The sequence below is a fragment of the Tympanuchus pallidicinctus genome, unplaced genomic scaffold (genome assembly GCF_026119805.1).
Source record: "Tympanuchus pallidicinctus isolate F22 unplaced genomic scaffold, pur_lepc_1.0 scaffold16, whole genome shotgun sequence".
Classification (NCBI taxonomy): Eukaryota; Metazoa; Chordata; class Aves; order Galliformes; family Phasianidae; genus Tympanuchus; species Tympanuchus pallidicinctus.
Genome location: NW_026294679.1, coordinates 26,588,182 through 26,603,608, shown reverse-complemented (window position 1 = coordinate 26,603,608; position 15,427 = coordinate 26,588,182). Strand labels below are relative to the sequence as shown.

Here is a 15,427-nt window from a genome sequence, read left to right as displayed (position 1 = left end):
CAGGTTTTTGAAGGATTTGGTGGCTTCCTTCTCAGCTATTTGTGGGGAGGTCCATGGGGAAAGCAAGGGCAAGAGCCTGGGCATCACCTGTGCTGGGAGAAAAGGAGAGGTCCCTGCACCTGTAGAGCGACGGACCGTGGGCCCTCATGGTAACAGCCTCTGGAGGGACCTATTGTGTAGGGCTGGCAATGGTGCACTCAGAGGCCATTTGCTATTTATATTTTGATCAGTGACAGGACCGGGCCACACCTACATATCTCATTCATGTAAAAAAAGCATCAGCAACACTGTAGTCTCCACCTTTCCTTCTCCCATGCTTCTCCAGCACTGCTGGTCCTGAGCCAGCCTGGTTTAATAGGTTACACTGCAAACACTGGGACCATGGTACTTTGCAAGGTTGCACATTCACAGGAAGCATATGTGCACAAAGCCGTAACGGTTGCAGGCTAAGGAGCAACAGCCCTGGCAAGCAACTGTGAGAGATGTTGATATTGCTGGGGAAGGTGAAAACGTAATTGAAGCCTTTTATTTTGGGGGCATGCAGGACTGAACGAGGAGATAGTTTCTGAGCAACAAATATCAGTAATTCGCTTGTCCTGGTCTTACAGACTTTTAATTTGCTCTACAAATTTGGTTAGTTAGAGAACATGTAAACACCAAGAACAGTACGTGGCGATCCATTAAACATTAACTTACTGTAGACTTAAAAAAAAAGAAACCCAACGCAAAAAACTCTCTTATGATATTAAAACCATAAGGGGAAGAGATGCCAGGCTGGTGAATGAAGCCAGCTGACTGCTGAGAAGAGGCTATGGTTTTGCTCTATAGCTTTGCCGTTTTCCGTAATCTGAGTCACTGAGATATTTTTAGGCACAGTAACAACTTCCATGGTCAAGTAATTTTTCACTTGAATTTTCCTCAAATAATGCTGTCCTCCTGGCCTCCAAATTCCTTTATTCAGCAAGGCAACATGCTGCCCTCCACGCCCCGAGGAAGAAGGGGAGCCATGGAGGGCTCTTATGATTTGGAACACATGGTGGAATGAGATAGATCTCAGCATCAGATTGGCAGGATATTTCCCTTTCTTCAAAGGTCTCCAAACCTAGCAAGCTTTTCTTTGATATCTTTCCAAATGGATTTATCAGCATTGGGGCATACATTTGTTTAGATTGTTCCTGTAGGGTGGGACTTTCAAAGGAGGAAAAGAGTGCCAAGTGCCAAATTCTCACCAAGTTCTCCATAAGGATTTCCTTACTTTCTTTTGAAAATCCTAGCTGTGCTCCCCATCATTCTGTGCATCTCTGCTGGAAAGCTGCCCGTGGCACCCTATGCAATGCGGGCATAATGGATACAGGAAAGATTGTGACATTTGAAAACACAGGAGGAAGAGCTGGCTCTAGGAAGAGGAAATACATGAAAACGTGGAGATTGGATAGGAAACAAGGAGGGAAGTGGAGACCAAATTCCCTGGGTCCATTGTGTTTCTTTTTTTATCCTCCTTCTGTTTATTATTTTTCTCGTATTTTCTGCTCCCAGTGCCTTCCTATTGCATTTTCTCTTCTGTCATTAAGCCTATGCTATCTCTTAGAACCACCATTGTGGTACTCACGATGCCATAAAAACAACAAAAAAGGGAATAGAGGCAGAAGATAGCAGGAACTAATCCACTGGGATAGTTGGTTGGTTTTTTTTTAGTGACCTACAATATGAGGCCAGAGCATCTAGCCACAAAGATGTCTGCTAGTTGACAGGCACTGCCTGATTCTGCTGTTGTTTTACTTTGATTTCAGTGTCCATACAGTACAGCTGAGCATGGCCATACACCTGGCACTTTTGAACGTGGTACTGCAGGTGTGCTTCTTCCCCCTTGTAGACACTACCTGAGAGCATGGGGTATTTCCCAGATGCGTCTAAAGTAAGAGGTGAGTGTACACTGTGTATTGAGAGTTTGGAGAGAATCTCATCTCCAGAGCAAACTTGAGTCATGCTCTGGGTTTGAGGTGCATTGGACCAGGTGCAAGTGACATGATTGTGCCAGGCATAAGTCTAGTCCTCTTCTGGGCCCCTAGAGAGAAAATGATGGCCAGCGTGTTAGGAGAAGACTGCAGAGAGGTTAGAGATTTGGCAACTGGCCATTCTGTGTACATTTCATAAAGTGGTAGCTAAGACCTCATTAAATTCAATGCACTACCTCGGAAGAAAGAAAGAGATATATAGGAGTCTGTATGGAAACATCTGGAGTAGTAGGTACCAAATAACACATACTGATAGCCAACCAAGGCTGCCAGAGCTACGTGTCCTCCTGCCCTGGGGAAAGGGCCTGCTGAGGGCTGCCTGGAATTTTTATTTTGTGGCTAAGGAGATACAGAGGTGACTTTGGATATGTTGTAGGTATGTTAATGATTTGTGAGCTATAGTGGGATTCATGAGTCCTTCTGTTTGTTCATAGACTGAGAAGATCCATGTACTTTAATAGCACATTTGCAGTCATGCATCTTTCCGCCTTTTAAAACGGTTGGTACCTAGAGATTGCTGAAAGCCATCGTGTGTCTTAAATCTGCTTTGTCTTGACTACCTCTTGGTTTCCAGAGAGAATTTAAGATGTTGATTTTGTCCCCACATCCTCATGGGTTGGTCTTGGCAAATAAAAGTAGTTCCAGGTTGGCCTTATGTCATGCACCATGGATCCAAGAATTAGATGTTGGCTTCCTGATTCAGAGGGGCTGGGCAGAGACCTGCCTGGTGCTTTTGAGAGGGAAGGGGAGAGGGAATGCTGGGGCAACAGCATAGGGGCCTGCATCCCTCATGGAGAGCGAGGGGGCAAAAGGAGCACCATGGGGGGAGCTCTGAGGGTGTCCCCAGCTTTCCACCAGGGATGCTGGGCAGAGCCACATGTAGCCTGGGAGGTCATCAGAACTTGGCACAGAATTTGTGTTTTGGAAGGCACTTTGTTAGGCACCACTCAGGTATAAGATCTTGGAAATCAGTTTCCTCTTGATTTATTTCAAATATGCAGCTACCAAGAATAATAGACAAGGACCTTTCCTATGTGTTTTGGGAGTTACCAAAACACACAACTCTGAAAGGCAATTTGATTACCACGCGCAATCAAATCAGCATTGCAAATCTCTCTGAACATGGCACGCTGGCACTGGTCTCCAGATTGCATGTAGCGCATTTGCAGTTTGGTGGTCTTCACTCAAAATGTTGGCTGAAGAATTTTTATCTTCAAATTCATTTTTACAGCTTGTGGTCAAAAGACTTCAGCTCTGGGCAGTCCTTCCCATGGCTTTTAGCATGACACTTGCTGTTGTGTTTCACATAATTAAACAGTCAACAATACTTAATGAAGAAATAAATAACATCAATACAGTAGTAAATAATGATATGCAGGCAAACACCAAAGACCATTATCCATCAGGCAACAGCTGTGAGCATTAGTTTTGATTAATCAATAATGTTGTACAATAGGAGGAGGAATGCTGGCCAGACCTCTGGGGGAATCACCTATGCTTTTCTGAACAGCGAGCTTTGTTGTTTTAAGCAGAACTTTCAGCAGAATCCTTAATTAAATGTAACAGCCAAGAGCTCCTCATCAGCAATACACCCCACTTTTGAAAGCACACCGAGCAGCAGGAGTTTAACCAAGACCGAATTGAGGCCTTGCCCGGTAGTAGGGAGAGATCTCTTGATGGGCTTGTGTCCGGGGAGATGCTCATGGCACCGCTGTGATGAAGGAATGAGCTGCCTGGTGGAGAGTGCAGCGTGGCTTTGGGCGAGCTGCCCAGCAGAGGAGCACCTCTACTGCCTGTGAGAATGAGTGGGAGCTGCTGCTGCTGCTTCCTAGAGGCAGGGCCTTCCTCCCCTGGGCATGGCCGGCCACTGCGGAGTCCTCATCCCAGGCTGGGTCATTCTGAGAGCAAGCATGCATTCAATATTTTCCTTCAAAATGTAAATAGAGGTGAAATTTTGCACCCAAGCTGCTGCTCCATTGGAACTAAGAATGGATGGGTTCCTTCTGAAGTCAGAAAATCACAGAATTATAAAAGCCTGGTTCATCTTTGCCAGGCCTCCTGCACCACACTTGCAGGGGAAATGGATGTCCCTCTGGGCACGTTCCTCCTCCCAAGCCTCCAGCACCAAGCCTATCAGTTCTGCAGCACCACTGGCTCAGCACAGCATGAGTTTTGCTTAGAGGTTCCAATCCCACCAGTCAGTATGACTGTGACTTTTTTCCTCCTTTTAAACAAATGAAGAGCTTAAAGAAATGCAAACCTGTCAGAAAGGCTGATCAAGGCATTAGATCTCAGCACAGATAACAGGCACAAGATTTTATAGCCCTTAACCCATAAAAAAGGAAAAGATGAGAAGGGACAGGAAGGATTTCTGGTGTGTCAGGGGTACATTTCCTGAGCCCGTGCTCACATCTTGTTGGCTTTTTCCTTATGAAACCGATAGCTGCTTTCTTCTTGGCATCTGAATAAACAACAGGACCGCATTGCTCCCACTGTAAATCAAGCAGTGGCAATACCTTCCACCAGTAGAAAGGCAAGCAGGAACAAAACAGAGCAAAGCAAAAGGCTCTGGCTGCTTTGGAAGCAGTGAAAGAACCTGGTGTGTGAACCCACTTCTGAAGGGTTACTGTAATTCTGTGCAATGACAGAAGCACCTACAGACTTCCTGAGCATGAGGCACGTGGAGCAGAGCTAGGAGCAGCACATTTATGAGAAGTGAGGAGAGGAGAAGCCCTCAGCTCTTGTTTGAGAAATGGAGGTATACAGAAGACAACAGGGAAAGCATTTGCTCCACTGATGTACCAAAACACTTCACAAACTTAAATCTTGGAGCCTCATTTGCAAAACCAAATCAGAGGGAGGAGCAGGAAAATCTTTTTTTTTTTTTTTTTTCATGATAATTGCTGATAGTGCAACAAAACCCAAAGGGCTTCCTTACGCACTTCTAGATGTGCAGGCACTAATAAACTTCTGTGATAACATTAATATTCCTGATAGTCTCTGTGGGCTCATTCTCCCTACTAGAATCTCATTACAGCCTCTGAACCTGAAGTAAATCTGTGGGCGTTTAAAAGGTGTAGCCTTTAAATTGTGGTGTTGCTGCCGTTCACAACACATCTTATTGCTGCTTGTGATGGTTTCTGAGGAGTCCAACAGCAGGGGCTCAGAAGCCCAGGCATAGATCAGAGCCCACAGTTCGGAGCTCTGTGCTGCACACTGCAAGGACAGCAGCTTTGGGCTCCTAAAGGTCCCCATGACCCAGCTGTGCAAAGCAGCCACAGGTCCACAAAGAATGCACTGGATTTGCTGCAAGGGGATTAATAAACTTGGTTGTTCTGGAAAAACTAGCAATGTTAGCATGGATACCCTACATGTCCCTTTTCAAAGCACCTGTATTCGTGGTAGTGTTGGCTACAGTTCTGGGTCTGTCCTTTTCAATAAACGTGAATCCAGTTTGATCCCACACAAATGATATAAGTGAAATGAAGGGAAAAGTGCTCGTGGTTCCCCTTAAAGACCAGAAAAGATAAGATATGATTAGGGATATCCTCCTTCACCAGTGAAATTTATTGGGCTTACTTATCTCAGTGTTGTGCAAAGCCCATTTAGTTGAACACCCCCTATGGTACCTCTTGCACATCCAGAGGCATGGGTCACACAGATACATTTCTCTGTGGACAGCAGGGCTGCTGGGGATGGATCTAATGTATTTCCTGCAAGATAAAACCTCAGCTCATGGTTTTGAATAACCAATACAGCGTAGGTAGCCTACCAAATCCATGGCATTTCCTTTCCCTGTAAGACAGGAAAGCATATCAATATGCCAAAGGTATTTTTTTGTCTTTGTTTCTTTTTTCCCAAATTTTTGGTTAAATTCTTTCATAGTTCTCCCCCACTGGCTTCAGGGACACTATTTACGGCAGGCATTAATTTGTTCAAAGAGAGATACTTAAAAAACATGCAGAAAGAGAAAGCTGTAAGATATGGATCTCTCTCCAGAAAAGCAATGCATTAATAACAGATAATGCATACTGACATGACTTCAAAACAAACTCTTTTTCCCATAGTTCGAACTATTCAGTACCTTATTTTTTTTCTTAATTGCAAGAAAGCCTGTGCAGGATTTTTTTACAAGCAGACAAAATTTGTGTCTCATGAAATGGCATCAGATCAGAAGGAGGTGGCACTCAGGTAACTGTGCAGTCCTGTGACAGTGCTCTGCAGCTGCCCCCAGGGCCATAACACCATTGCACATCGCTACCACCCACTGCACTTCCTTTCTGGGCATGGAGGGCAGAAGATTTTGGAGGAATGCAATTTTCAGAGCCCTTTCTATCCAAAAGCTAGATAAAGCACCTCTCAAAATCATCACTCAAATGTGGCATACGTTTTCCCGTGAATTTTCAGTAGAACTCTTTCCAATGATTTCCAAATTAAGTTAGATTTTGCATAGTACCTTTTTGGTATGTAGCATTGCCTTCTCGGTCTTACAGCCAAGCTTCCTTTTAAAGGCATATGCATGAGATTATGCAATCGTAGTATTCCGGATACCCAGAGCAATTAAAATAAATCAGAGTAGGTATAATGAAGATGAGCCAAAGCATCTGTTTCTCAAGAGGATTTGAAATAAAAAAAAAAAGATCTCATCCCCAGAGGCCTGGATCCACCACAGTTAGACCTCGGGGATGCTTGTACTTCAACAACGCATGCAGGGCTCACTTGAGCAGAGAAGGGAGGAGCTGGAGGTGAGGTAAAGACTCTGGTATGGCAGATAGCTGCGCTGTTTCGAAGCCATGGTTGAATAATCCAGTATGTTATCCGCAGGGCTTCGGGGGAATGGGCAAAGCAAAGATGTCCTGGAAGTAACAGATGTGAGCCCGGGGTATCCCTCACCTGGTTGGGCTGTGGTCTCCCTGCCCAGCTCCCCAAGCACTGGCGGCCACCCATCCTCTTTGGAGTGACAGTTCATTAAAACCAAAGGCAGAAGACATGCCATGCTGGCTGAGGCATGCTGAGTGGAAGGAGGTCAGTCACGTATTGAGATCGATGTAGGTCTGGCACACTGAGAGCCACAACTTGCTTGGGCTACCGTGGGCAAACACAGGCTGGCATTCTCTGGATAGTATTTACAACAGCAGCTCCCCCATGTGAGGATGTGTGTGTGTATAGGCTGTTCTAACTGAAAGCAGTCGAGGTAAATGATCTGACAGGAGATGGATGTGGGATGTGTGTGCATGACCCGTGCAGCATTATAAAGCACAGCACATCTGAAGCCCTCGCACACAAGATTCCTTTCCGAGTTTTACGATTAAAAAATAAACAGTTGGGTTGCACGGAGGACCATTTCCACTGGAGAGATGCTGCTCAGGATAAAGGCAGCTTTGCAGGCGGATGGACTGGTGCCTTGCTGCAGGACCACAGTGAGGAGGGGCAACCGGGATGGGCAACAAGGTGTCCAGCCATGGGGCTCTGCGGCCCAGCTCTGCCTCCATTACAAGCAGAAGGCTGCCACAAGCCAGGGTCCATCAGACCTGAGAGAGTGCTCTGTCACCACGCTTCTCAGGCTGCAAGCAGAGTGATGGCATTGTGGTGACGCAGCCCGCTTGTGTGTGTGTGCATTACACATGTGTAATGTCATTAGGGTGATAACATGGCTGTTTCTGTTGGCTCGGTGGTATTAATAAGGTACAACAGAGTTATTTGACACCGTTTGCAGTCCCACGTGCATTTTCATATTGCCTTCAGATGTAATTCAGGGACTTGATTCATATGACTTACGGCTCTGATGTCACTTGTATTCTTGCTGTAATAGGTCCCTCCGGAGCCAAATTCATCAGACTCAATTAACAACATCTGAGAGGTGCATCTCGGCCAGCAGCTGGGCACGCACTGCCCCAGCCACCCCAGCCCTGCTATGTGCAGAGCTGGCCCTGAGCAGCCCCCACTGCCCACGGTGCCCACAGCCACTGCAGAGCCCAGCAGGGAGAGCCCCGAGTGGCAAATACCGAACTGGAATACAGCAAATGCTGCTGCCTGCCCTGGCCCCTGTGCATGCAAACATGAGGTTTGAGACTGGATCACAGTTGGGTACCGTTCCAAGTATGAAAACGGGTTTAGAAGACTTTGGTTCAAATTGCTTCACGTCTCCCAACATTCTTAGCCACAAGTATTTTTAATTGTAAGGCATGAAAACGAAGTTATTTAATGAACTGATGCTTTAAATGCTTTGGGGTTCGGCTTTGTTGATTAGGAGCAGTCTTATTTTGGTTTTTATGTATTCATTTTCAGCCTCCGCTCTGTCTGATCCCGATCCCGTTTTCTTTGTAACCCATGATGTGCTGCCATGGGTACAGCATTACGGCTGCTCACTGACCCTGCACACCGGGTGCCTTCTTCCCTCTCCCCACTGAAAACAGCCCTCATGAGGAGCTTCAGCACAAGGTATGTTCCAAGGGGAGCACAGAAACATGACGGCATTTTGCACGTTTCTTTTGGCTGGAGAAAAGTTACAAAATATGCATATGAAGTTACCCAGCACCCGCAGGACAAAATCCAACTTTAGATTATATGCGGAATTTCAACTTCTGCTATAAACAAGGCGAGGATTTAGTTTATTTCGGTTCGGGGAGGGGCGAAACTCGCGTAGAGCCGATGGCAGAGCGGTGAGGGAGGCGGTGCCGCCCCGCAGTGTGCGACCGCCTCGTAGCACCGCAACGTGCCGGCGCGTGGCTGTCAGCCGCGGTCTGGGGCAGGAGCGGAGGGATTGGGGTGCGAGATGGAAACTGCCGCTTGCGTGCGTGCTGTGGGAAGGAGCGGCCCTACCCCCAGAGACAGCGCAAATGAACAAATAGAAGCCCGCGCGTGCCCACCGCATCGGCGCCCCGCGGGTCCCGCACCGCACACCCGTGTGGCCCCGCGGTGCCGCCCCGCCCCGCACTTGTTGCTGCCCCGCGCGGTGCTGACGTCACCGCTGCCGTCATTACGGGGCACTGGATTATTTATTTATTTACCCATTCATTTATTCACCCCGTTTATTTATTTATTTATTTATTTGTGTATTGCTCCCCCCCCCCCCTCCTCCCGTCCCCTCGGCTTTTCGCAGCGTTGAGGCCGGGGCGGCCCCGAATCCCCCGCAATGTTCCCCGATTTTTGCCGCGTCCCCTCCCGGCGCGGGAGCATCACCACGCGGGTGTTTATATAACCGCCCCCCGCCGCCGCCCTCCCGGGACCCCGCGCATCCCGCACTGGGGGGCGGGGGGATGCTGGCTGGTGGGAGAGGGAGCGCACAGCCCGGTCCCGCACCCCGCGCCCGGAGCGGGCCGCCCCGCCGGGCCGAGCAGCGCCCCTCGCGCCGCAGGAAATGGGCTTTATATTAGACATATACGCGCAGGTCCTGTCAGATCCGCAGCGCTCCCGCCCGTCCTTTCGGGCCCCCAAAAATCGGGGGACGCCGCCGTCGCCCCTCTCTCCGCGCAGCCGCCCCTCCGCCGCCCCCCCGCGCCTCTCCGCCGCCCCCCCGCATTTTTGCCGGCGCGGAGCCGGGCGGCGGGGGCCGGGCGGCGCGGAGCGGCGGCGCCGGCGGGGCGCGGCGGGGCGGCGGAGGGGCGGCGGGGCGGGGGGCGCGCGGCGGGGGGGCGGCGCGGGGCGCGCGGCGGGGCGGAGGGTGGCGGCGGCGGCGGGGCGGCGCGGGGGCGGCGGCGACGGGGGGCGGCGGGCGGCGGGGCCGGCTTCGCCCTGCCAGGACCTGCCGGGCTCCATTCACGCCAACAAGTTTGGGAGAATGTTGAGTTCAATCGCGCCGGAGCCGCGATGGAGCGCAGCGCACTGCAGGTACCGCGCGGCCCCGCCGCCGCCGCCGCCGCCGCCGCGCAACCCCGCGCGGCCCCGCCCCGCCCCCGCCCCGCGCTCACCGCCGCCGCTGCCGCCGCGGAGGCTCCGCGCCGCTGCGCGCCCCCCGCCCGCCCGCGCCCCCCGCGCCCGCCCCCGCGCCCCCCCCCCCCCCGCGCGGCGCTGCGCGGCGCGGAGCCGGCGCTGATGCCGCCGCCGTGTTGTTGTTCCCCGCAGTGGGTCGGCGCCCCGTGCGGCTCGCACGGCCCCTACGTCTTCTACCGGGCGTTCCGCTTCCAGCGCCGCGGCGGCGGCCGGGCGCGGGTCCTCTCCCTCGGCGACTTCTTCTTCGTGCGGTGCCGCGCGGAGGAGCCCGCCTGCATCGCGGAGCTGCAGCTGCTCTGGGAGGAGCGCACCAGCCGGCAACTTCTCTCCAGCGCCAAACTTTACTTTCTCCCCGAGGACACCCCGCAGGGCCGGACCAGTGACCACGGCGAGGTGGGAACCGCGGCGCCGGCTCCGGCCCACCTGCGTGCGGGGCTGCTTGCGGGGCGGCGGGACGGGACGGGACGGGACGGGGGGCGGTGGCGGGCGGGGGGCGCGGTGCCCGGGGCTGCGCGTGTGCGGGAGGTTGGGGGGCGCGCGGCTGTCACGCACCGCGCGGTAGGAGCGCCCCGGGATGGGTCCCTGCGGGGCGGTGCGGGAGCGCCCGGCGCGCGGCTGTGCGCGTTGGTACGTGCGAACGCCGCCGGTGCCGCGCGGCGCGTGCCGCCGGGCTCGGGCAGGGTGGCACCCGCGCCGCTCAGCCCCATGCGGACGGTTTCCCACTCGGAGCGCGGCACCGGGAGGACCCGCGTCCCGCGATCTCGGTGCCGCGCCGGACGCGGAGAGGGCAGAAACTTTGCGCTGCGCTGTCCCGGCTCCGCGCCCTCGTCCGCGAGCAGAGCGCTGCGGCGGGGCCGGGCCGGGCCTGGAGGGGGCAACCGAGCGCCCCGCGAGCCGCCGCGCGCCCCGCGTCCGTGCGTACAGGGACGGCCGCTGCCCGCCGTGTGACAGCCCCGAGCGGGCCGGGCCGGCGGAGGATGCGGGCTGGGGTGGGGGGGGGGGGGTGAATGTGCGCTGCCGTGGGGTTACGGGGAGGCGCGGGGCCGCTGCCGCTCGGGAACGTCCGAAGGCACCGCTCGCCGGAGCCCATCGGCGATGCGTGGACGTAGAGGCCGATTTCGTTGCAACGGATTTAAGTACAGTCCCCGGCGCCGCCGGCACCGGACACGGCCCCGGAGCAAGGCTCGAACGAGCTGCGTAGCCGCGGTGCCACCGCGATGCCTGTCCCACCGCGGAGTCACCTGCGGAGGGATCAGCTGCCGCGGTGGGAGCTTCTCCCCTGCTTTAAGGCCCGAGGATGCTCGGGGTCGGGGTCCCGCCCGGGTCCCAAAAGTGCGGGTATGGGGTTGCATCCCCGGTCCACAGCCCCCTGCCCCGCGGGCAGAGTGGGGCCGCAGAGGGATGAATCCCGGCAGAAGGGCTTCCAGGGCTAAGCGCCCGTCACGTTTTATGTTGTAGTGTGGCAAAGCTGTTGGTATTCATTAGGCAGGGCTGAAAATACGTATTGAAGCCGGCTCTCATCAAATCCAGGGCGGCGTTGGCTGCGAGGCGCAGTTCCTAAAAAGCCCCAGCCGGCGCTGGCCCGGTGCATTCGGTGCCATGTGACGCTCTGCGTCGCCCCGCACCGTCACTGCCGCTGCCCCCGCCCCGCTGGGCCGCCCGCGGGAGCCCGCCCGGCGCCCATTCATCAGGGCCCGAGTTTACTACGAGCTCGTGTTGGTCTCAGCTGCGCTCCCAAACCGGGCTCTGATGCAATGCTTTTCGCCTTGCGAATAATCCTTACTCATGCAAGTAATTTACATGAGCAAGCATTGCTCATGCGGAGGAGAGGAGAGAGCTGGTTTCCTGTAATTATTTCCCTCGCAATATTTTGCATTTTCAGACTAATTGGGGAAAAAAAACAGAAGTCACTCCATGCATGCATGCCATCTAGAACTGCTGGAGAGATTCTCCCAGGGAGCAGAGGTGCTGCAGGTTCATCCTTGCCCCCCCCCCCCCCCCCCGTGGTGAGGGGCTCAGCAGGATGGCATGGACGGGAACTGCCCCGTCCCAGCGTGTGCACCACGCTTGTCCCCATCAGCACAGCGGTGATGGCATGGCTCAGACATGGCTCACGGCCATTAAAGGGTGCCCTGAAAATCATGCTCATAGCGTCAGCCCCTGCTGTACCCTGCTGTACACTCGCTTGGATTAATTCAGCTTTGAAAAATCAAGCACACCGTCATAGCAGTGTTGGAGAAATGGTATTTGTCATAGAATGCTGCAGGTTTGGTAACTGCACATCCACTGTGTATATTTTTACCTCTCACCACCAGCAGTGTATGCTGGCGGGGAAAGAGGGCAGCAGTGTCAGGGAGGAGCACATGTTGCTTGCCATTAGCCATAGTTGCTGGGTGCGATGGGCCACTCGAGGCAGAGCCCTCCCAGCACGTTTCTGTGTTTCTCCCTTAATTTCCCAGTTTGGGCTGTGGAAACTCTGCTCCCTGAAGTGGCTGTTCCCAGTCTGATCTGTGGCACTGAACATTAAACTCTTGTCTTCAGAGAGTAATGGGCCTCACATGGTACACCCTCAAGCGTGCTGAGATAGTGCGCAGGCTGGAAAATAAAAATGTTCTAATTGTGTCTTTTAAATAAGCATAGGAGTGAATTAATTAGACTATATTTTGTCTTTAGTTGCTTAGTTACACAATAGTATTCCTAAGCACAAGTAAGATAAATTGGCTCTTTTTGTGCCGCTTGTCCCTTAATCATAATTACTGTATTGCTCAGGAGAGCCACACGTACATACATTCTGCATTTTTAATAATATTGCAGCAATATGCGTACAATATAGAAGTACCCTCTGATTCACGCGCCCTACGCCTCTGTGCAGGAAGAAGTTCTGCTGTTATGGGAGCAATATTTGCATCAGTTGCTCAGAGATGCAGTTCTGGGAAATACATAATTGAAATATTCTTGCAGTGCTTGTTCTGGCCCTTTCATTCGCATTCAAAATAACAATGCCTTAAGTCTCAGAACAGTCATCCACTCTTGATTTAAGAGCTTTTTGCTTTGTGTGTGTGTGTGCGTGTGTGTGTGTGTGGGTTCACGCTCAGATTTAACCCTGCCGAGGCAGGATGCGTGCGTGATGCGTGGCGTCACACCAAGTTGAGCTTTTTATTTGTAGCTGAAAAGAAGTCAGGAGGTCAGATGAACATCGGCATTTGATGGCATTAATCCAGTGACCTTAGTGCTTGGCAGGCGTCCATGTTTCTACGTGAAGGTGCCAGGGTTATGCAGATAATAAAATAGTTTGTTTTCATTTACTAGATATTCTAATCTTCATTTGCAAAGTGCAGCCTGAGTTTCAGGGGCTGAGGAGTGCTCCTGGGGGCTGAAACTTTGATTTCTTTCAGATTTGTTGAACGTTAGCTGCTAATGATGGGCAGATTGATACAGATATGGAACAATGGAAGATTCTGGCAAGAAACCCACTAGACATGCTCAGTGGATGTATGTGAAAATTGGCTCCATTGTTCTGCTGCATGAAAAGCAAGTAAATTATTTACAGATATTTGCTAATTAAAGCACATATTGTTTTACCAGTACAATAGAACACAATACAACAAAAGACAAAAGAATAAGCTTGCATAATTTAAACCTGCTAATGCAATGTACTCCCTGTTAAGAAAAATATAATTATGTAATCTACAAGGAAAGCTCTTCGTACTGTAACTGTAGTAGGCAAAATTAGGAATGAATTGCTTGTCAACTTGCCTGAACTGAAACAACTCTTCGAGGTCCGCGAGCTATCTGATGGGAAAACATTTTGACTGAAGCCTATTCTCTCTTTGGTCAGGACTTCTATCTGCAGTGACAGATATAAATTCAATTTGAACCTCTGCTCAGGAGCAGCGGGAGGGAAGAAAAAGAAAGAGAGGAGGAAGCAGGCAGTAGAAATGTCAGGTCTGGCTGCTCGCAGCCATTGCCCTGAGGAGTCCGTCACCACCTGGTTCCTGGACCAGGTGGACCAGACCCCCACTGCACATCCCACTGCGGTGCAGTGTGCCCTGCCCCAGGACTCTCTGCATGTCTCATTTGGAAATACTGAGCTACACAGACACAGAGGGGATTGCAGCTTGTGGGGCTTCAGCTTGGCCCTCTGTTTTGATCTGTTCTGTTTGGTCTTGGGCAAAACTAGCGGGTGGGACCCAACATTCATCATCAGAGGGATCTTCAGGCAGCCTTGTAGGGCTGCGCAGTCTGGGGAAACAGTGCAGGAGGCTGAAGAAATACCTGTCACCTGTGTTTAATGAGATCATTACAGCCCTTTAAAGTAATTAGCAAAAGATTAACAGACAAGAGGTTCTGCTTTGGTCTCTTCCAAATTCTCCTATGTGCCAGATGGATTCCTGGATCACGCACATCTCCCTTTTCTGGCTCTCCCTGGGGTCTGTGGGTGCAAAGTGCTTGCTGGTCACTGTGGCTCCCTGCACACCAGCACCTCCAGAGCTGCTAGCCCAGCATCTGGCAGGACACTTCCATCTAGCCTCGGCATGGGGATACATTACTACCCGAGGCACTCAGACCAGGGAAAAGGGAAAGGAAAGTTTAACCTGCCCAAGCTACACATGGGATCTTCTCATGCACCTTTCTGTGACTCAGTGATCCCATCTGCGGAATAGGAGTAATCATTTGTGCCTAGCAGAAAGCACAGTGCCAGGACTTTGGGGCAGGCAGTAGTGTTGTGCGAGTTACGTAAAGGATGTTTTCACCTACATTGTGGAAAACTTAAAAACAACAACAACAAAAAACCCTGAAATAAAAGGGGGCCATTATGTCCCAATGAAATACGCAGTTCTATTATCTGCAGTGAATGCAGCCTGCAAGAGTCACACTGTATTTTTTTTGCTCCTGTGGATGAATGTGTTTTCATCAGCAATGTACTGGGTTGTAAAATATGCATCCCCAGCTATCTGCTGTGCTAAAGGTTTCTGTAAAAAGGCTGAAGATGTTTTCCAAAGCAAATCATACTGATCAGATAAATGACATGCGGTGTCTCCTGTAATTATTGGCAAGAGTTTTTACAGTGCGTCTCCCCTTTCTCTCCAGGCCGCATATTTGATGTTAGGAGACAGCCAAGCAGGTGTTCGGATCGCTCTTGCCCTCCAGAATTCCTTAAATGACCTCTGGAAGCGCTGGAGTGAAAACAGTCTCAGCACGTCAAAATTTTGAGATATCTCAGTTGCCGTAATTCTTTTAAGGTTGCTTTGGCGTCTCTAAAATACAAATCTTGCCTCATTATTGGAAGTGAATGAGAAGTTGTGATGTAGCATATGCGGGTGTGGGGTCGAGATGTGCAACCCCCCTGCAGTGCCCTGTGACTCCCTGCCTTGTAAGAGTTAATATTTCTTCTAAAAAATAATTATCCGCTTTAAGCTCTTCTAACTACCTGACCTCTTTCATTGAATGTAAGTATTCCAGCCATCTGCTGAGTCAGG

At 51.5% G+C, this 15,427-nt stretch overlaps 1 protein-coding gene across 3 annotated transcripts in view; it reads left to right on the top strand.

Annotated features, from left to right (window-relative positions):
- The first annotated feature begins 9,743 nt into the window (after positions 1–9,743).
- ARID5B (AT-rich interaction domain 5B) overlaps positions 9,744–15,427 on the top strand; it is a 108,553-nt gene continuing 102,869 nt past the window's right edge. The window contains exons 1-2 of one of the 3 annotated variants that reach the window (XM_052676895.1): positions 9,744–9,845; positions 10,080–10,340. In XM_052676895.1, coding sequence (XP_052532855.1) covers positions 9,825–9,845; positions 10,080–10,340 — 282 coding nt within the window. In that variant the 5' untranslated portion in view covers positions 9,744–9,824. Of the gene's footprint in view, positions 9,846–10,020; positions 10,341–15,427 lie in introns of those variants that run through there. The other 2 variants (XM_052676896.1, XM_052676894.1) reach the window with 2 other exon arrangements.